At 40.0% G+C, this 22,610-nt stretch overlaps 1 protein-coding gene across 6 annotated transcripts in view; it reads left to right on the top strand.

Annotated features, from left to right (window-relative positions):
* Positions 1–22,610, top strand: part of HERC2 (HECT and RLD domain containing E3 ubiquitin protein ligase 2) — a 177,455-nt gene that overhangs the window by 116,046 nt on the left and 38,799 nt on the right. For all 6 annotated transcript variants that reach the window (XM_072960744.1, XM_072960747.1, XM_072960746.1 and 3 more), the window contains exons 51-66: positions 23–131; positions 250–389; positions 4,749–4,939; positions 5,669–5,774; positions 5,863–5,954; positions 7,007–7,182; positions 10,182–10,293; positions 11,726–11,807; positions 11,912–12,055; positions 13,488–13,578; positions 13,889–14,066; positions 14,252–14,333; positions 14,420–14,591; positions 15,331–15,475; positions 16,122–16,347; positions 22,315–22,486. In XM_072960744.1, the coding sequence (XP_072816845.1) occupies positions 23–131; positions 250–389; positions 4,749–4,939; positions 5,669–5,774; positions 5,863–5,954; positions 7,007–7,182; positions 10,182–10,293; positions 11,726–11,807; positions 11,912–12,055; positions 13,488–13,578; positions 13,889–14,066; positions 14,252–14,333; positions 14,420–14,591; positions 15,331–15,475; positions 16,122–16,347; positions 22,315–22,486 (2,218 nt within the window). The remainder of the gene's footprint in view (positions 1–22; positions 132–249; positions 390–4,748; positions 4,940–5,668; positions 5,775–5,862; positions 5,955–7,006; positions 7,183–10,181; positions 10,294–11,725; positions 11,808–11,911; positions 12,056–13,487; positions 13,579–13,888; positions 14,067–14,251; positions 14,334–14,419; positions 14,592–15,330; positions 15,476–16,121; positions 16,348–22,314; positions 22,487–22,610) is intronic.

Raw genomic sequence — 22,610 nt, 5'->3', positions numbered from 1 at the left:
GGCAATTTCTGTTGTGTCCTAGCTTTCAGTGCCAACGGGAAAGACGTTATTGTCGACTTCCCTCAGCAGTCTCACTGGACTGGGCTCTTATCAGAAATGGAGTTGGTACCCAGTGTCCATCCTGGCGTCACGTGAGTTTTTATTTTTGTATTGCTAGATTCTTTTGGGAGGAATGGCTTTCTTTGGAATCAAGTTTAACAAATGACCTCATCTTTTTCTTGTCAACTCAATGGCTTATTTTAAAAATAGGTGTGATGGCTGTCAGATGTTTCCTATCAATGGATCTCGATTCAAATGCAGAAATTGTGATGACTTTGATTTTTGTGAAACGTGTTTCAAAACCAGGAAACACAACACCAGGCATACATTTGGCAGAATAAATGAACCAGGTATGATAGAATGGTTACGTTCTCTTTCCTCAAAATTTATTAGTGAGATAATTACTGTGGAAACAAAGGTACTTAATTTTGATCTTTAAAGCTCACACTTCCATGGTGAGTGCTGTGCTATGTGCACAGTGAAACGGGAAAGATGGTCCTACCCACCTGGTGAATTGCTTTTTTTTTTCCAAGCAATGAGGGGGTCACTGGAACTAGAATAACAGAGTTTGTTTGCTTGTGTTTCCATAAAAAACAGTAAAAGGATCTCAAGAAACTAATAAATGTTTTGTTGGATGGGATGTGGAATTGGGGAGATGGAGGGTGAGTCTTTTTATTTGTATGTCTTTTATTACATATTTTTTCACTACGTCAGAATATATCCAACATAAAATTTGCCAGTTTAATCACTTTTAAGTGTACAATTAAGGGAATTTGCACACTAACCACACTATTTCTAAACCTTTTTTCACCACTCCAGATTAGGAAGGTATCTGTTAAGGAATAACTCCCCATTCTTCCCTCTAACAACCCCTATCGACCTCTCATGTGCTTTCCATCTCTGTGAATTTGACAACCCTCGGTACCTCTTAAAAGTGAAACCACTCAAAATACGATTTTCTGTTTCCAGGGTTCATCCATGTTGTAGCATGTGTCAGAATTTCATTTCTTTTTATGGTTGAGTAATATTTCATTATAGTATTTCATTGTATGTATATACCACGTTCTGCTTATCCCGTCGTCTATTATGGACATTTGGGTGGCTTGTACCTTTCCGCTCTTGTGAATAACATTGCTGTCAACACTGATGTACAGATCTGCTTGAGTCCCTGTCTTCAAAACTAGGAGAGGAATTGCAGGGTCATTAGGTAGTTCTTTAAGTTTAGGGAGGACTGCTAATGTATTTTTTTTATACTGGCTGCACCATTTAACATTTCTTTCAGCAATGTATGAGGGTTCCAGTTTCTCCACATCTTCACACCAATATTTATTTCATTTTCTCTTCTCTTCTTTTCTCTTCTCGTTTTTCTTTTCTCTCTTCCCTCTCCCTCTCTCCTTCCCTCTCCTTCGCTCTTTCTTTCCTTTCCTCCCTCCCTTTTTTCCTCCCTCCCTCAATGACATTAAGCCTCTTTTCGTGTGCTTTCTGCCATTTGTATCTCTTTTTTGAGGACATGTCAATTTGCCCATTTGCCCAAGTCCTTTGCCCATTTTAAAACTGTTAATACTGAGTTATAGGAGGTCTTTATGGATTGCAGACAGTAAACTTTTATCAGATATGTGATTTGCAAATATTTTATACTATTCTGTGGGGTTTTTTTTCACTTTCTTGATAGGATTCTGTGATGCATAAAAGTTTTAAATTTTAATGAAGTTTAATTTATGTATTGTTTCTTTTGTTGTTTGTGCATTTGGTGTCATACCTACTTCTGGTAAGAAACTATTACTAAATCCAGAGTCATGAAGATAAGACCCTATGTTTCTTTCTACGACATTTATAGTTTTAACTCTTCAGTTTAGGTCTTTGAACGACTTTGAGTTAAATTTCTGTACATGGTATAATGTGAGGAAAAATGTATAATTTCATTCTTTTACATGTGTACCCAGTTTTCCCAACACTCTTTATTGAAAAGATTGTCCTTTCACCATTGAATGGTCTTGGCACCTTTTTTGAAAATCAACTGACCATAAATGGAAGAGCTTTTTTCCTGGGCTTTCCTTTCCATCCCGTTGATCACCTGCCTGTCTGTACACCAGCACCTCACCACACACTGTGACTATGACAGCTTTTGTGGGGGACTATGTGACTCCTCCAGAGTTACTCTTTTTCAAGATTGTTTTGACTGTTTGTTGTCGCAAATTCATATTTGCGAATATGAATTTTGGGATGAATTTTTCTACTTCTGTAGAAACAGTATTTTGATAGGAATTGCATTGAATCTGTATATCACTAAAATTGTCAAGGGATGGCTTTCCATTTACTTAGATCTTTAATTTCTTTCAGCAGTTTTTTGTGATTTTCGGTGTGTAAGTCTTGTGCCTTCTTGGTTAAATTTACCCCTAAGTGTCTATTTTTCATGCTTTATTGAATCAAATTATTTTTAAAAATTTTCTTTTTGGAATGTTTGTTGCTAGTGTGTAGGAATATACTGCATATATACACTGTATTTTCAGCACATTTTGTGTGTAGAATTTGTATCCAGCAACTTTGCTAAATTAATTAATTAGCTCTGACAGGTTTTCTTTTGGTGGAGTCTTTAGGGTTTTCTACATATAGAATCATTTATCTGTGAACTGAGAGAGTTTTACTTCTTCCTTTCCACTTGGATGCCTTACATTTCTTTTTCCTGCCTTACTGCTTCAGCTAGGTCTCCCAGCACTAGGGTGAGCACAAGTGGCAATGGTGGTTGTCCTTGTCTTGTTCCTAAACTTAGGGGGGAAGCTTTCAGCCTTTCAAGCATTGAGTATAATGTTAGCTGTGGGTTTTCGTAGATAGCCTTCATCATTTTGAGGACATTCTTTTCTAGTCCTAATTTGTAATATTCTCTTATCTCATGTAGGAGATCTGTGGGATCTGCAGAGCTCTCTCCTTTTCAGGGCTGACACCTTTATTTTAACACCTGTACTGTATATTTTTTGATCAACCTGCCATGGGTTTATCAATTTTATTAATCTTTTCAACGTACCAGCTTTTGGCTCTGAATTGCTGTCTCTCATATCATTATCATTCCTTTCTTTTTCTAATAGAATTTAGATCTAGATTGACCCCCCCTCCCTCCTCCCCTCCTTGAATTATCATTAGTTCATTAATGTCTCACTTTTAGCTTTTGTAATATATGAACTTAAATTTTTAAATTTATCTACAAGCAAAGCTTAAGCTGCATCCTGCAATACTGATAAGTGGTAATATCTCATTATCGTGCATTTGAAAGTATTTTAGAAATTCTAGTGGAATTATTTTCTTGCATTCATTCGTCTTTAAGTTTTCAGAGTTGTCAGCATTTTCTACCTATCTTTTTACTGGTTTCTGCATTGCATTCAGATTAGGTACCCTGACTGATCTTTGACATTTTATTTTTGAAACTTGTGTGTGACTAAGACTCAGCGTATGATAGGGTTTTATACGTGTTGTATGCGTGCCTAAAAGAATGCCTCCTGCAGTTCTGTGGCAAAGTTAGTGTTTGCTTATTGTATCTTTTTCTAGCCTTTTACCCTCACTCTTTCTGTAATCTTGTATTCTAGTTACATTTCTGCTGGGAGGTTGTAAATAGTTTTTTTTTTTTAATTCCAGTGTGATGATCTTTGTCTTTTATTTGGATCTTTTAGATATTTACATTTAAGGTAATTTCTGAAATATTTTAATTTAAATTGATCAACTTCTCAGTAATCTATTTTCTGTTCTCCCTTCTCTAGTCCATCTTCCTTTGAACTGGTAAGTTCTTCATTATCTAGCAGCCCCTTATGTCACACACTTACTGGCTTAGAAGTCACACATTTTTAGTGTATGTTTATACACTATATGAGTAGTGTATGTTATATACATTTTTAGTGTTAGTTGTTAGTCAAGATATTATATTATCCATTTTTGACATATCAAAATCTAATATTACTTAGTATTTTTATCCTCCTAAGCAATGTAAGGATGTTAGATCCTCTTAACTTCATTCATCCTGATTCTGATTATCATGTTTAAAAATTCTACAGACATGTTTTTAACAATACAAGTGATTGCTATTTTATGTAATCAGCATTTGTTTAGATTTTTTTCACATCCTTAATATTGTAGTTTTTCTCTGTTCCTTTCTCTATCTTTCACTTCTCATCTCTCATCATTTTTCTCCTGCCCAAAGAACAGCTCTTAATATTTTCTTTAATGTGTCTCTATGGTTATGAATTCTGATTTTGTGTGTCTTCATTTCTGAAAAATATTTTTGCTGGGCCTTTTTCTCAGCACTTGAAAAATACTATACTGTGCCATTGTAATTTGGCTTATATTGTTTTTGCTGAAGTCAGCTGGACGTGTGCTTATTGTTCCATTAGCTCTTCAGTCTTTGTGTTTCCCCTTAGTCTGCTTTTGAGCTATTCTTTTGTTTTATCCTATACGCATTTCATATGCATAAATATGTTTCCTTACATTTATCTTTCTTGGGGTTATTAGAGCTTTTAATTAATTAATTTTCCAGCTTTTTTTGAGGTGTAATTGACACACGGTATTATGTAAGTTTCAGTGATGTGATGCTTGAAAAGTGGTGTGATTATTTGTTACACGTATAATTGCAAAATGATTGTCACAGTAAGGTTAATATTCTTTATTTTTTGGTTGTAAAGATTCTGTCCCACACCTATTAACACGGTTTGACCACCATTTAATAGGACAATCTGCAATATTCTGTGGCCGTTCTGGAAAACAGTTGAAGCGTTGTCACAACAGTCAGCCAGGGATGCTGCTGGACAGCTGGTCGCGGATGGTGAAGAGCCTAAACGTGTCGTCATCTGTGAACCAGGCTTCTCGTCTTATTGACCTCAGGGAGCCCTGCTGGCAGTCCTCCGGTTCACAAGGAAAGGTGCGTGCCCTGAGGCCCTTCCACACACACTCTGATTTGGATGACTTTACCTTTTAGAGCTTCAACATGAACTTTGAAGAACTAAGTTATACTCTGATGGTACCTGTCAGTTCTCACTTAATATTTTAGTTCATAATTATTTGAAAGTTACAGAGCAATATGCCCTCCAGTTTTTATTGTTAGAAATTTTAAACAATACAGATAAGGAATTTTATCTAATTGGCAAGTGATAGAGGGTATAATAGGGTGTTTTGTTTTATGTTGTTTCACTCCTCCATGTGAAATGTACAAGTTCAGATTTGGCTTCTGTTTAGAAGTTTTTCTAATATACCCTGACAAATGTGTGATGATCTTTGGAAGGCTGTCGGAATTGCATTTACTTATGGGTGTACGTCATCCAAACACGCAGGGTGGACTTGGGGAAAGGGGCTTTTTCTCCACCATGACTCTCCTGTTTTCTATAACCCACTCTTTGATGGGTATAAAGGGACCACTGTAGATCAGGAGTCTGTAAACACGTCATTTCTGGGGCTTAGAGGGAAACTTCCTTCTAACGAGCAAGTAATGGAATAGAATACTCTTGTTTCTGCCAGCTTAAAGGCAGAGTCTTAAGTCTCAAGCCAAATGATGTATTTTAAAAATCTTATTTAGATTTAAGCTTTAGTGATACTATCTTGTTAGCTAAAATATAGCTGAATTTTACTGAGAATGCTTCTTTTCTTTTTTAAGCATTGGATTCGTTTGGAGATTTTCCCCGACGTTCTTGTTCATAGATTAAAAATGATAGTAGATCCTGCTGACAGTAGCTACATGCCTTCTCTGGTGGTTGTGTCAGGTAATTGAATTAGCTTACCCAAAAAGTATCTTCTAGCCTATAATAAAAACCCCTTTGTCTGATTCCTTTGTCCTCCCTTTTTTTCTAGGTGGAAATTCCCTAAATAACCTAATTGAATTAAAGACAATCAACATTAACCCCACCGACACCACAGTGTCCCTCCTGAACGACTGCACAGAGGTAGGTATGTTAGATAGCGTTCCTGTCTAACGTTAGATGGTTTGCAAGTGACAGTGGAGATGACTTGTTTTTTTTACTTGAGGTATAGTGAGTTTACAATGTTGTGTCAGTTTCTGGTGCACAGCACAATCCTTCAGTCATACATGAGTATACATATATTCGTTTTCATGTTCTTTTTCACTGTAAGCTACTACAAGATAGAGACAACTTTCTTTGATCATTTCTATACTAACATCGAGCCCGTTTTCCCCTGTAATTAAATAATGGTATTTATTTTAAAATTTGACAGGTACACAACTTGAATTTACTGCTTATCAGATCGGCTTGAAAAGAAAACAGAACAAATTTCTTCCTCACTATCTTTAGTAAGAAGCGGGGGTAGAAAGTTCATGGCAAAAGTCATTCCACGGTCAGAAAATTTGATCATTGCTAGCAGTTAGATGATATAAAAAATAATTGTTTTAAAAAATAATAATTGTTCCAGCTATCATAACGGTACTGTGGGCCTATTTTTTAAGTGCCCATATTTCAGTGATACATGCTGAAAGTTTGAGACAACATGTTGCGTGGAAGTTTCTTAGGACAATCCATATGTGAGCAATATGGGTCATACGTTGATCGTTGTCGAACTAGTTGATGGGGTTATGGGATCCTTTGTACTATTTTCCCTAATTTGTCTCTAATCAGATATTTTTATTACGTTTTGAAAGTATAAAGGCTCTGTGTCTACCTGACATCTAATCTCTTTCTTAATACATCTTGGTTTAAGAAACCTTTGAGAAAGGTTTGCAATCATTCAGTAAGGCTGTCACACTGTTTCACGTTAGTAAAAGAATCACCGCAAGTCCCATGCCTTGGAGGGACATCAGTGACTTCTTTTGGAGGCAGACCCCACTCACAGGGCTGCATCAACCCTGCTTAGGATTTCCAGCGCTTAAGAAAAGGAGCTCTAACTTACCGTACGTTCCGTGTCTCACACGTCCTGCTCTCCAGCTCAGGCATCTGGTGTTTGTTGCTCTGAAAAGCCTGCAGCTCACTCCGTTTGTGTCTAGTATCACAGGTATATTGAAATTGCGATAAAGCAGTGCAGGAGCTCAGGAATTGATTGTAAAATCCATGGCCTCATCCTGCTGGGACGGATCCGTGCAGAGGAGGAAGATCTGGCTGCCGTTCCTTTCTTAGCTTCAGATAATGAAGAGGAAGAAGACGAAAAAGGCAGCAGTGGGAGGTGAGAGCTGTTGCTGTTGGTGGTGCCAGGCCAGAGCTCTTCCTTTCAAAAGCCAGTGTTGAATTAGCTTGTATCTCATAATGAGAATAGATTTATGCCCACAGGACTATTCAGTAAATATTGAGGGTTCAAAATTTATAACTTAATTTAGGAAAATATTTAATGTAGAAGCACATTGTATTTAGAAAAATATCATTTAAAAGGGAGAATAAAGATGTTTAATTTTTCTATCTGTAATGTCACTGTTAGTGTTTTGATATACATCCTTATACTTTACATTTGTCCCTAATTGTGTTTTCCTATGGAGGTGGTATGGTATGTATTTTACAGTCTTTTGTGCTAAGTATTTTATTATTGGTTTTTAAACAAAAAATTTTCATTGTAATAAAATATACATAAAATTTACCATCGTGACCATTTTTATGAGTGTAGTTCAATGGCGTTAAGTATGTTTACATCATTGTGCAATTTTGGCCAACACCCGTCTTCAGAATGCCCGTACCATCAGTCTTCTGTTGTATAATTTTACTGAGTGCCGGATTTCATCTTATGATTATGTTCTTGTCTACTCATTCAGGTCCTTAGTTTGTATGAGGCCTGTGGTGACACCTGTTCCTGAATTTACCCACCATGTATCTAGTGAAGGCTGATTGTAGGCTGAGCTCTGTTCTCTGTCCTGCAGATGCTGTCATGATCATGCAGGATAAAATTAGCCAAGCTCACAAACATCAGAGAGGCCTCTTGGCTGTGGGAAGTGCGCAGAGGGGACGTGCCTGGTGCTCTGAGAGGCTGCAGAGGCACCCTGAGCTGTCAGGAGAATAAGGAGGGCTCTCCTCCTCAAGGCAGAGTGGGCAGGGAAGGCTGTTGGCAGGGGAGCAGCTCGTACCACGGGTGAAGTCGGGTCTGCCAGGTCTGCACACATTTGCTGCTTATTCCCAGACCCTGCGGTTGGGTCCTTGCAGGTGTGCACCAGAGGCAGGTCCCAGTGCTGGTCACTGCCCTGAGCACTGAATGCTTTCTAGGGTGTGACATCAGGGATCTGTCTCTTTGACACAAAGGCGCTTGTCCCTGCAGTGCTATGAAGCACATACTCTTAGTTGTGAATGGGTGGCCACTGCGGTCATTCCAGCTCATTCCAGGGATCTTAGGTTTGGATCCTGTCTTGTTTTATTTTGGAAGCTTTGCAAAGAAGTTGAAAGGAAAATAGTATTTGTAACACTGCCTTATCTAGAATATACGTTATATCACATGTTATAGTTCAAACCGATAGTGTCTACATGCATTAATTTAATTACTGAGACCTCCAGTTCACGTCAATAAATCATAGGGATTTTTAAGAGAAAGGATTACAGATTCACATTTTTTTATTCAGTAGCAACTAAGATGAACTGGGCAATGAAAATTAATACATATGTGTATGGAAAATAACCAGAAAAGTTTGAGTTTACTCATAGATGAAATTTTTATGTGGGTTGAGTAGATTCACAGAAGAAATTCTGGATATTTGAGTGTAATTTTCCTTTCCCTGTCAGGTATCAGTAATCAGCTAATAACCACTGAGTGGCCAGGCAGCCTCCACAGGGCAGGCCCCCAGCCGGAGGGGGGGCGCCCACACGGACCCCCGCAGGCCCTCCTTCCCATGGCTCATGCTTACGTGGTACCAGTCATCACACGTCTTGACACTGATGGTGTCCCCTGCATATTTTTGACTAACACTATTAAAAAGTATTTCAAGTCGTTATGAAGTATTTCAAATAGGTCTCCTGTGTCTGATATCAACGAGAGAGTTTTCCTATATTTTTATCCCCAAGCCATGAAATTTTGATCCTTTATTTATTAGAATACAACATGTTAAAAAAAATCTTACCTCATCTCTGGAGTCTTTGGTTGCCCATCCTAGCTTATAAACAGAGAACAAAAGCAGACGAAAAGCCAAAACCTCAAACACACAGCAAGCAGCAGCTTCTTACCACCTCAGCCAAGAACACTTAACCCTGTTCCAGGCGCTTGGTGGTCTCATCAGGTTCAGTAACCAGAGCGTCTTGTTGATCAGACTTACAGCCCGTCAACGGCAGGTCAGGAGATAGGATGATGGAGGTGGCAGGAGCCAGCTGCCAGAACCTCGGGGTGCAGGCAGATCTCCCAGGTTGGGTGGAGGTGGGGACTCCCACCCAGCTGGCCGGCAGAGTGGGCGGAGGGTGTAAAAGAAGGAAATCTCATTTGGCCTTGGAGCTTGTGTCTGTCAGAGCACCTCAGAGCTCACAAGGCTGCATCTATTTTATTATTTTTTCCAAATTAAAAATATTTTTGTTGGTTACTTTTTCATATTCTTTGTTTTCTTGAAGTCTTTCTTTAAAATTTATTTTATTTATTTTTGGTTTTTTGGGGAGGGGAAGTAATTAGGTTTATTTGTTCATTTTCAGTGGAGGTACTGGGGGTTGATTCCACGACCTCCTGTGTGCTAGGCACGCACTCTACCTGAGTTATACCCTCATGCCCACCCCCCCATTTTATTATTTCTTTTGAGGAAGAATATGACCAGACAGATAACTGGGTTTAGGGACATGGCCACAAAGCCAGCCCCAGTGGTGACTCTTGGGGCCATTTAACCAGTGTTCTCTCCAGCTACATCTGTAGTAGCTGTGTGTTGAGGTGATGGGCAGAATTGCTCTGAGTCAGTAAAAGCTGTCACGTTCAACCTGGTATATAGGAAGAAAACTGTGGTCTTACAGGAAGATCAGCACCAAATGAAAAAGCTAAAACTAAATTCTAGTTTTAAAAAGTTGCATGCTGGTATCTAGAAATGTGACCCTCTGGAATACTAACCCCTGTGTGTACTTCAGGAGATTACATTTTGAATTTTTTGAATTAAAACTTTAAGAGTTTCTGATAGTAACCAGCAAACTGTCTGTGCTTGAGGTTGCTTTCCTTTTTATGAAAAAAAAAATACTGTTTTTCATTCTGAATCACCTCTATCTCTGTATTTTTCTTTTCGTTAGCCTCATGAGAAAGAAGGCTGCAGGTCTGGAGTCGGCAGCTACGATAAGAACCAAAGTGTTTGTGTGGGGCCTGAACGACAAGGACCAGTTGGGCGGCCTCAAGGGCTCCAAGGTACCCCCACCCGCCGCCCCGCCCTCGCCCCGCCCCACCGCGCCGGCCCACGCGGGCCCAGCCACTGCCAGGCCTCCTGTGATGCTTGTACCTTCTCCATGTGGTTCTTCAAAATTGACTTTTCTAAAGTCCTTCCTGACATGAACCACAGACATTCTCAAGTTTAGTTTCCGAGAAGCCTCTGTCCTTGGAAAACAGTGCAGTTTAGATATGGTTGCATTATTGCTGTTTTGCAAACTAAAGCGTATACTTTTGAAAAGATTTGACAAGCACGGGGTGAAAATCGTCGAGGATAGTTGTATCTATCTTGCCTTCAATACAGTAAACGTTTCTGCTTACCGTGAATAAAATAATGTGTAAAAAAGTGCCGTAGTCTTAGTACAGGATGAGCGAGATGTGATTTGAAGAGTAGATACAACAAATAATGCATCTGAACTGGAGGTGATTCAGTGTGGCTCCTAACTGAGAGGCTGCAGAACAGATTCCTCCCAGGGTTCGTGCCTGGAAACAGTTTCTTCTCAGATGAGCATCTCTGCTGCTTTGTGTTCTGGGAGACTTGGCCCATTATCAGATCCCTTAGTACCTGCATTGTTGAGAAGCTGAAAAGGAAAGTTAGAGCTCATTCATTTTAAGTCTCTCTGTTCTAGTGCAACAAAAGTTATCTTACGCAGTTCAGCAGCCATGAATTATATTTGATCTTGAGGTTCCTGCACCGCATTTGGAGGGGCGCGGGGGCCAGAAGCTCTGGGAGCCTCGGTCAGGACGGTGCAGGCTGTCAAGGGGGTCCTGAGGGCACATGGCCCTTGTGGGGTTTGCATGTGAAGGTGGGTTGGCGCTTCGGGGTTGTGATGCACATCCTTTCTCCCACGCTGGTGGTGACTGATAGTTTCTAACGCATGGAAATCATAAAGGGTTTCTTAGATGGGGGCTTTAATAATTTTACACTAAATCACACCCATCTCCAATGGGAAATTTAAGCGTATAACTTCTTAGAAAAGACAGAATCAACAGGAATGAGCAGGGCATGACCTGAAATAAAATGTAGTACACCAAATGTTTATGTCCTTACATTATGTGTATTTTATTTTTCACCTTTTATTACGAGATGTTCAGGTGTACCCAGGTAGGAAGAATAGGGACCCGAGTCGTCTGGTTCCTGTACCAGCTTCAGCAGTTACCGGTAGATGGTGTCACTTCTGTCTTTATTTTCTACACCCCCGACCCCTATTTCTTTTAAAGTAAATCTTACTATATCCTTCCATGCTTAAAGTACTTTACTTTGTATCTCTAAGAGAAAAAAACTTTTTTGGTTAATAGAACCATGTAAATTAATAGCAATTCTTTGTACCTTCTAATAAGATTACTTGTAATTTTAAAAGTGTATAAAATTATCTTTTTTTCTCTTTTGCTTTTTAAAAAAATCCCATTTTAGATAAAAGTTCCTTCATTCTCTGAGACACTGTCTGCTTTGAACGTAGTACAGGTGGCTGGTGGTTCTAAAAGTTTATTTGCAGGTATGACTTTTCTAATGTTAAACATTTTTAAAAATTATGCTTGGCACTGAAAGCACAGTTTTGTTGTAAAAAGTGAATGCTCTGCTCACTCTTGTTCCTGGCAGTGACCGTGGAAGGGAAGGTGTATGCCTGTGGGGAAGCCACCAATGGCCGCCTGGGGCTGGGCCTCTCCAGCGGGACTGTGCCCATCCCTCGGCAGATCACAGCCCTCAGCAGTTACGTGGTCAAGAAGGTGGCCGTTCACTCAGGTACAGGGCCAGGGTTGGCACTTGTGTGCAGACAAGCCTGTTGCTCATGCTCTGTAATTAACTCGAGTCCTTAAATAATTTTCCCTCAAGTACCACTACATTCTTTTTCAAGTTTTACTTAATTATTAGGAATAAAAATGGAATAAGGTACAGCTCCAGGTGGTGTAGAGTTGAATTACTGTTGCTCCACAAGGCTTTTGGGGACCAGTGGTTGTTGGAATCCCAGGCATGTGGGGCGTACCCCTCCAAGGAGGGGGTTTTCAGTCTTGGAGCTGGTGGCCTCGGGTTTATAGAATCTTTTGAAATCATCGCCTTCAGTGCTTTAATATGTGTTATTTTTCTGGGGAAAGAGCCTGTAACTCACGAGATTCCAAGTGTCTGTGAATCCTAGTGATGAGAAAGAACCATTTAAAAAAGTCATACCCCTTCAGTTCAAGAAACTTACTATTCTTTCCAACCATGATGTGAGGCCTCTGAGGAGCGGAACTGAATTAGATACAACAAACTCAGTTCGTTTCTGTACTGAATAGGGTTAGATTTCACCCCTTATAACAGAACAATCCAAACAGTAGCAACTTGAGCAAGATAGCATTTAACTCTGGTCCGCTGTAAAAGCCTGGAGGTGGGGTCCGGAGCCAGGGCGGCAGCTCGAGGGTCCCCGGGGAGCGCCGGCCGGCTGTCCGCCCTCGCTGAGAGACGTCCCTGCAGCTGCAGGTGAGCGCATGAGACAGACGCTTCCTCAGGCCCGTCCGGCCTGTCCGAGAGCTTTTCTGGAAGCCTCACTCAATTCTGTTGCGTCTCTGTCACTGTGCTCTCCGCGTAGGGGAGCCCGGGAAGCGTGCGCTTTAGCAGAGCACATGGCCCTCAATCACGTGGGCTCTGGCGGTGGTGGGATGAGTGTTGGAGGCCAGCAGACACCGCTCACAGAGGGAACCCTCCTCAGTCCTGAGCGGGGCGGACGGCCTGGGAGGACGGTCCATGCTGGGGGAGGAGCGGGAGCGGGTTGCTTTGGGGAGAGTGATTGTAGTGCCTTAATTGTACTTTTCCTTAAATAATCCCACTGTGGAGGTGCGTTTCCTGAAAAGCCTAATTGCCTCTGCATTTGACAATTTGATCCCAAAGGTACTTATTTTTACTTTTTCCATCGGAATTTTGATTTTTTTCTGTATTTAACATAGCAGCAACTCCGTCAATAAATAACATTATTTTGCTGCTTCTTTGCAAGTAAAATTCTTTCTAGGGTTTCCAGTTTGTAGTTTAATAATCATTCACTTAGTTTATGTATTTGTCACCCTGAAATGGTGATCCTCTTTACTCATTTATTCAGCACAGATTCATTGAGTCCATACTGGCTGCCAGGTACAGTGGGTAGTTATGCCATTAACTTATGGTAAACCAGCTCGGGCAGCCCCTGTCTGTGTGAATGTTGCAGGTGGACGGCATGCTACAGCTTTAACCGTCGATGGGAAAGTGTTTTCTTGGGGTGAAGGTGATGATGGCAAACTTGGACACTTCAGCAGAATGTAAGAATATTTTCTTCTTTACGTGCTAATAAGAAACTATTACTGATAATGAGAGTGAAGGCCCTTTGAAAGTTATTTTGTAGAAAATTGAATAGAAGAGGTTACTTATAAAAACAGAACTGAAAAATACATTTAAAAAATCTCCATGAATGTGATTTGGCCTCACATGTTCTGTTTTAAGGTTTGACAGTTCAGCTAATCCATGGCTGTTGTTTTGACTCAATGTGGGTCCATGTAGATGTCCTTTTTTTTTTAAGTTCTTTCCAGAAGGCTGAATTGATTATAGGAGTATTACTCGATCTTGCTCTAGGAACTGTGACAAGCCCCGGCTGATAGAGGCCCTGAAAACCAAGCGGATCCGGGACATTGCCTGCGGGAGCTCGCACAGCGCAGCCCTGACGTCCAGCGGTGAACTGTACACCTGGGGCCTAGGAGAGTATGGCCGCTTGGGACACGGGGACAATACAACACAGCTGAAGCCCAAAATGGTGATTATACACATTTTTGTTGCTTTCAGAAAGCTTCCCATCTGCTGATTTCCAGAGGAGATGAGCTCCGAGTCTCGAGCAGGTCGTAACGACCTGTGCGGTATTGGCTGTCAGTCTGTAGGAAAGAATCCCCTGCTGTCTCAGTGCCTGTGCTTGACTCTGTTTTTACGTTTGTACTTGAGTAGGTGAAAGTCCTTCTTGGTCACAGAGTGATCCAGGTGGCATGTGGAAGCAGAGATGCCCAGACCCTGGCTCTGACCGATGAAGGTGAGTCCTGTCCTGACCCCACTTTGCCAGGGAGGTTGGGGCCCCATAATGAGGCACTGGACTAAAGTGTATATTTTTAAACCTAGGTTTGGTATTTTCCTGGGGTGATGGTGACTTTGGCAAATTGGGCCGGGGAGGAAGTGAAGGCTGTAACATCCCCCAGAACATTGAGAGGCTGAACGGGCAGGGGGTGTGTCAGATCGAGTGCGGAGCGCAGTTCTCCCTGGCCCTCACCAAGTCAGGAGTGGTGTGGACGTGGTACGTAAACGCCTGTCTCCCGCCGGCATGTCTGCGCGGGGGGGCTTCCAGGAAGGGGGAAACCTTCAAGTTCTTACCCATCCAGGCATCTCTGTCCTTTTATTTATGTCACGTTGGGGTTAGCGACAATATTATCAGAAGAAATTTCCTGTTACAACTGGGTCATTTACGGAAGAACACTGGAGAAGTGTAGCTTGTCTTTCTTGTTCAGGCGAGGTATGTGTAAAGGGTTTCTCCTGCTTTCTTGCCATGCAAGAAGCTTAGTGGTCAAATGTGTGGGAGACAGATTTCTGATTTCTTTGATCCCTGAAAGAGTTCAGGTGTGTTTTGAGTAAGGGGTTATTTTATTAAGTCAGAAAGGAGTGGACTGTCCAGCTGACTGTGGGCAGTGTAATGACCTTAGCTTGAGTGTCGTGAGCCAGAAGCAGGTCGAGAAAGAATTAGAGCAGAGAGGTGTTTTAAGAGCCGTTTGAGGCTGAACGTCGTATTTTCAATCTGTTTGTGTGAAACCTCCATCAGGAGCTTCAATATTGTGAAACACACATTCAGGATCTTGCTAGCAGAATTAATGAACTAATTTCAATGAATGGTATCCTATTTTGTACTGTGATTTCAAAGACCTTGGGTATTGTATGTGACGTTGTCAGTAAGCTGGCTCCAGCACTGTAGCAATGAGTGTCTTCTGGTGGTGCATCGCCAGACCGCAGCCATCTATTGAAATCTGTTGACCTCCTTGCAGGGGGAAGGGAGATTACTTCAGGCTGGGCCACGGCTCTGATGTGCACGTGAGGAAGCCGCAGGTGGTGGAAGGGCTGAGGGGAAAGAAGATCGTGCATGTGGCCGTCGGGGCCCTGCACTGCCTGGCGGTCACTGATGCAGGGCAGGTAAGTGAAATCTTGGCAAGTCTTTGTTGTTTCAGAAGTGCAGCTTGTGAGGAAAGGAGGTGAGTCCTGGTCCTTGAAGAACCAGGAGGGTGGGCTTGGCCCATTGTGTTCCTGTGCGTATCTGCCCAGGAGTCAGTGTGAGTGGGGCACCCGGGAAGGAGGTGCTGACTGACGCAGGTCCCACTCGAGTGTCTGATGAGGAGATGTATGTACTTCATTTCAGAAGTAAAGTTATCCCCAACAGGTGTTCCTTATTCTTCCGCCATGGGAGGCTGTCGGCTGACAGGCTTATAGGTGATACACTCTGAAATTCATTTCTGACAACGAATCAGCACACTGTGCTTCAGTCAGAATGAATTAAAAATGAATATACTTTCTAATTCTGTAAAGCCAAGAGGTACATTACTTGAAAAGTGAGCATATTGTTTTTGATCATTTTTCTTTGCAAAATAAAGGAAAAAATAAGTTACTGCATTTAGTTGAAGAGGAAAACCTCCCTACTTCCTATAACAGAATGAAATAGATGAATGAGTTCAGTGGGTTGATATTAAGTAAATACTCATCTGTAGTTATTGGCAAGAATTTTGAAATAAATTTAAAGAAAATGTTCTGAAATGTTGAAAATTTCTGTCCCCCTCCCCAACAGGTATATGCTTGGGGTGACAATGACCATGGCCAACAGGGCAATGGTACGACCACGGTTAATAGAAAGCCCACACTTGTGCAAGGCTTAGAAGGCCAGAAGATCACACGAGTGGCCTGCGGGTCTTCACACAGTGTGGCGTGGACGACGGTCGATGTGGCAACACCCTCTGTCCACGAGCCCGTCCTCTTCCAGACTGCGAGGGACCCCTTAGGTGCTTCCTATTTAGGTAACACAGACCTGTGTTTTATATGAGACCCTTCCATACGCTGCAGCAGCATCACAGAACATTTAACAGCACTCCTGGGTCAGAGGCTTTAGCACTGTGTGAGCTGCACGCTGAGCCAAAGCCACAGACTCTTCACGGTGCACTGTGCTGGGACTCCGGCTGGAATGTAAACTCAAGAAGGAGCTAGAATGCAGGCTCTTGTGTTATGATCAGGCCGGCTGTGGCCATGCTGTGCACGTTGGGCAGCAGAGGAGCCTTTACAATAACCCCTTGGTGCAGGCACCATGCTGGGCTGCGTGGTGTTTTCAGCAGCTCTGTTCAGGTATAATCAACACGCAAAAAGCCACACTTATTGAAAGTGTCATTGCCACCAGCTGCGACACGTGTGCACCTGTGAGGGCGGCGCCACGGTCAAGATGATGAACAAACACACACGCTACCTTGAGCTTCCTTGTGCGGCTTCAGGCCCATCCCTGCCTCCCACAGCCACTGACTGCCTTCCTGTCACTATAGATCAACCGGCCTTTTTAGAATTGTACGTAAATGGAATTATACAGTGTGTACTTTTTTCTTTTTTTTTTAACATTTTTTATTGAGTTATAGTCATTTTACAGTGTGCTCTTTTTCTTAATCTCACCGTTTTCAGTCACTGTAATTATTTTGAGATTTATCCACATTGCATCAAAATTCCATTCTTTTCAGTTGTTGAATACTATTTTATTTATGGGTGCAGTGCGGTCTGTTCCCCCATTTGCCAGTTGGCGGACTCTTGGGTTGTTCCCAATTTGGGGGCTGTACAAACAAAATTGCTAGGAACGTTTGTACACAGCTCTTACAGGGACGTGCACTTGCGCTCCTCTAGGGTAAGGGCCTGGAGAGGAATGCCTGGATCACATGGTAGGTGCATGTTTACCTTCGTAAGACATCTACAAACTGCTTTGCAAAGGGCTTGTTCCAAAGCTCCTCCATATTTTCATCTGTACTTGGTATGGCCAATCTTTAATTTTAGCCATTCTTGTGGATATGTAGTGGTATCTCATTGTGGTTTTACTTTGTGTTTCCCTCATGACTAATGAAGCTGAGCATCTTGTTTATTTACCATCCAAATACGTTTTCTGTTCAAGTGTCTGTTCGTATCTTTTGCCTGTATTTAAACCTATGTTGTTTTATTATTACTGAGTTTTGAACATTCTTTATGTATTCTGGGTACAAGTCTTTCATCAGATATATGATTTGCACATATTTTCTCCCATTGTGGCTTGTCTTTTCATTCTCTGAGGTGAATTTTAAAGGGCAGAAAATTTTAATTTTGGTGCAATCCCATTGATCCATTTTTATCTTTTATGGATCATACTTTGGGTGTTGTGTCTAACAACTTTTGCCTAACTCAAGATCATAAAGACACTTTTCCTGTGTTTTCCTATGAAAGTTCTATAATTTTTTATATTTAGGCATATGCTTGAACTTGAGTTAAATTTCATACATGGTGTGAGGTATGGGTTGAATTTTATTTATTTATTTTTGGTGTAGGGATATTCAGTTGTTTCAGTTGCATTTGCTGACCAAAATCATTGCTTCTCTACTGAAAGAATTTGCACTTTTGTCAAAAATCAGTTGTCATGTATGTGTGGATCTGTTTCTGGATTCTCAGTTCTGTTCCATTGATTTATTTTTGTGTTTTGGTGCTAATACCACAGGGTCTTGATTACAGCAGCTTTATAAAAGACTGAATTCGGGCTTTACTAATTCTTTAGCTTTGTTCTTTTTAAAATATGTTTTGGGTATTCTAGGTCCTTAGCATTTTGCATATAACTTTTAGAATCAGCTTGTCAAGTTTTATAAAGTAGCCTATTTGGGATTTTGATTGCATTGAATACAGATCAGTTTGGGACAACTTCACAGTATTGAATCTTCAAACCCATGAAAGTAGTGTTTCTTCCCGTTTGTTGAAATCTTTACTGTTTCTCAGTAGTATTTTGCAGTGTCAGTGTACAGATCTTGCATATCTTTTGTCATATTTATTCCTAAGTATTTCATATTATTTATCCTGTTATAAATGGTATTTTAAAATTTTATTTTATTCTTTTCTATTATCTAGAAATATTCAAGTTGCTCCTAACTAATGTGTAGAAATAGAATTGCTATTTTTAAGGACATTTAGATTATTTCTAGTTTTTGGCTGTTACAAATAAAACCTGCTATGGATATTCATGTACAGCATTTTGAGTCAGTCTTCCATATTTTGAATAAATCCCACTTGGTTTAGCTGCTTTTTGTTTCTTTGATTTTTCTGTTGTTTATCTGTTTTCAGTTGATTGGTTTATAGTCTCATCTTTATCCTTGCTTTATGTTTATTTCCTATTCTTTTTCTAGTTTTTTGAGGTGAGAGTTTCAATCATTGATCTGAGACCTATTTTCTAACAGAAACGTTCAGTACTAAGAATTTCCCTCTCACCCCTGCTTTAGCTACATGTCTCCAATTTTGGTATGTTGTATTTTCTTTTTCATTCAGTTTTATGTATTTTTCAGACTTTAATTTTGACCTATGGGTTATTCTTTTGTACATTGTATTCAGTTTGCTAAAAAAAAAAATTAGGTTAAGAACTTTTACCTCTCTGTTCATGATAGATATTAGCCTGTAACTTCCTATTAATATTCTCTGGCTGGCCTCATAGAATAAAGTGGTGAATGTTCCTTTTTCAGTTTTCCTTTTTAATTTGTATCGAATTGGTGTTATTTCAGTAGAATTCACCAGTGAAGCCATCTGGGACTAGAGATTTCTTTTTGTGGTTTTGTTTTTTTTTTTTTAAACCATGAATTTAATTCCTTTAAATAGCTTCAGGGTTATCTGTTTCTTTTCTATTAAGTTTTATTTCTTTGATGAAAGTTGAAGTTAGTAGCGTCAGGTTAGCCTCAATATTTGCTTATTTTTCTTTTAACATTTGCAGACTGTAGTAATGTCAGCACTCATTCTTTACATTGGTAATTGTGTCTTCTCTGCCCAGTTTGTCTAGAGGTTGATCAATTTCATTAAATTTTTTCAAAGAACAAGCGTATGGTTTCTTTGATTTTCTCCATTGTTTTTCTGTTTTCTATCTCACTGATCTCCGCTCTAATCTTTATTAATTTTTTGTTTCTAAAAGCTTAGGTCATTGGCTTAGGCTCTTCCTACTTTTCTAAGTATACATTTACTTTTATTTTCTTGATTAATTAACTGCTGTCATTATGACAGATTATCCTTTTTATCCCGATACTGCTTTGAAATTTTTTGCTTTAAAATCAGATCTGTTCGATATTAATGTAGATAATATGATATAATAACTTTTCTTTTGATCAATGCTATATAGTATTTAAACCATGGTATTCCATATACCATGATGAACTATGGTACGTCTTTTCTATTCTTTTACTTTTAACCTATTTGTCTCTTTACATTAAAAGAAGCTTCCTTGTAGCCAACATATAGTTGGATTTTGGTTTTTAATTTTTTTCTCTGACAGTCTCTAATTGGGGTTTTTATTCCACTTACATTTAATATGGTTATTGATGTATTTGTTTTCTATCAATATCCTGCTCTTTGTTTTCTATTAGTTCTAGCTGTTCATTGTTCTCTTCCGTCTCTTTTTCTGCCTTTCTTTGAATTAATTGTTCTTTATGATTTTATTTTTTCTTCTTTGTTTTCTTTGAGCTCTAATGTTATTTTAGTGATTGCTTTAGGATGTGTATCATGCGCATGTAACTTACCATAGTCTACCTTCAGGTAATATTACGCTATTTCATGTGTAGTAAATGAGTCATACATTAGTATATTTCTATTTCTTCCCTTCCTGCTTTTGTGCTATTGTTATAAATTTCTGTGTATGTTGTAAACTTGGTAGTATTTTTCATCAGTTTTTTTACACATTAGGTTATCTCTTTAAATAGAGTAAATAATAAGAACGTCTCTGTATTTGCTCATGTGGTTACCTTTTCCAGTGCTCTTCATTCCTCTGTGACAGAGACCCAGGCTTCCATCTGGCACCATTTTCCCTCTCCCTGAAGGACTTCCTTTATTATGTCTTGTAGCTCGGATCTGGGGTTCATCCTTTCAGCTTTTTATGTCTGAACTCATCATTGTTTTGCTGTGTTCACAGTATATTTTAGCTGGGTGTGAAATTGGGGGTTGACATTGTTTTCACTGAGAATTTGCTGTCATTCTTATCTTTGCTCTTCTGTACCTAACACGTCTTTTATCTCAGACTACTTTCAGGATTTTCTCTTGATTTTCCTGGTTTTTATCTTCATGGTTTGTGTACCTGTAGTTCAGTGTGCTTCTTGGATCTTTGGGTTTATAATTTTCATCAAATTTGGAAAATTTTCAGTCATTGCTTCTTCAAAAAATTTTTTCTGTACCTTTCTCTCCCCTCTCTTTTGGGAGGTCTAGTTTCACGTATATTAGGTCTCTTGAAGTTATCCCACAGATAACTGACACTTTGTTCATTTTTTAACTTTTTTTCTGTATTTCATTTTGGATAGTTTCTATGCTATATCTTCAAATAAACTAATCTTTCCTTCATTTTCTAGTATGCTGTTAATGTTACCAAACTATTTTGATCATAGACATTGTAGCTTCCTCTCTAGAATTATTTTTTTAAGAAACTCAGTCACCTATTAACTCTTTGTTTTAATTGAAGTTTAGTCAAAAATTATTATTTTTAAAGTGTGTTTTATTTTTTTATTTTTATTCTTTACAGTGAAGGTACTGGGAATTGAACCTGGGACCCCGTGCCTGCTAAGCACGCACTCTACCACAAGTTACACCCATCCCCCCCATCCTCCCGTAGAAATTTGATTTGGGTATTTTTCTATCTTCCATGTCTCTGGTTCTCTTCTTGAACATATGTAATACAGATACAGTAAGTGTTTTAACTTTCCTGCTGAGTGTAACATCTGTGTCAGTTCTGGATTGTTCAGATCTATTGATTTTTCTTCTTTCTGAATCACAGATATTCTCTCTTGCCTTTCTGCCCACCTGGTAACTTTTATTTAATGCTGAACATTGTAAATTTTACTCTGAATGTTTCTGGAGATCTTTGTATGTCTATAAACTTTCTTGAGCTTAGACATAATTAAGTTACTCTGAAGTAGTTTGATCCCTTTGGGTCTTGGCTTTGGATTTGTTAAGTGAATTCAGACCTGATGTTAGTCTCGGGCTAGTTGTTCCGCACCACTGGGTGGTCTGCTCAGTGCCTGGTGAACGGTGAGGTCTTCCCACCTGGCTGATGGGAGCAGGCACCATGCCGGGCCCTCTGTGCCCTCCCAGCCGGCATGCCCCAGCACAGTCCTTTTCTGCAGTTCTTTTCTGGCTTTGGGCAGTGCCCTCTCATGTAGGCGCCCATCAGCTTCTGCTGCATCCTCAGCTGGGTTGGGGAGGGGGGCACCTGCACGTCTCCAGAGGGCTCTCTGGGCAGCTCTTGCATCCAGTCCTGTGAGCTCTGGCCACATTGGACTCCCTGGCTCTGAGCTCTGCCTCTTGTGCCTGGAGAGACCACTGGGCTCCACCTGGTTCCTTCCCTCTGCTGAAGTCTGGGAACCCTGAGGGCAGTGAACTGAAACATGTGCCCAATACTGCATATTGTGAAATCATGTCTTTTCACTATTGTTTTGGATTATTTTTTGTCTTGCATTTCAATGAAGGTAAACACACAGTTACTGTAGCAGTGTTTTCATAGCTGACGTATGTACAGCTAAATTGCTGTAAGTGTGTTCTGCAGGATTTACATCTTTTTGCAATTGTAGTGAACCTTTTCTGAAAGTAGAGAAGTAAAGTTTTTTCAAACTCTGAAAGACAATAATGAACCCGATACTTAATCTGTGAAAAAGGAAAATGCATACTGCAGTGCATTTTACAAATTACAGGTCAAGTTACAGAAATAGAGCAAACTGTAATCTTAAGAATTGAACCCAAACTTTATTTTTCTTTTTCAGGTGTGCCTTCAGATGCTGATTCTTCTGCTGCCAGTAATAAAATCAGTGGTGCAAATAATTCTAAAGCAAATCGCCCTTCTCTTGCCAAGATTCTCCTCTCATTAGATGGAAATCTGGCCAAACAGCAGGCTTTGTCTCATATACTGACGGCCCTGCAAATCATGTATGCCAGGTAGGCTGACTTTTGAAATCACACAATTATGTAAGCATTGGGTTTTTGTAATTTTTTGATTGATCAACTGTCTAGGAGATTGTTAGGTTATCATCTCTAAACATTGTGAATGATGGTATCTTTG

This window comes from Vicugna pacos, chromosome 5 (assembly GCF_048564905.1).
Source record: "Vicugna pacos chromosome 5, VicPac4, whole genome shotgun sequence".
NCBI lineage: Eukaryota > Metazoa > Chordata > Mammalia > Artiodactyla > Camelidae > Vicugna > Vicugna pacos.
This window is presented reverse-complemented; position numbering and strand designations above follow the sequence as displayed.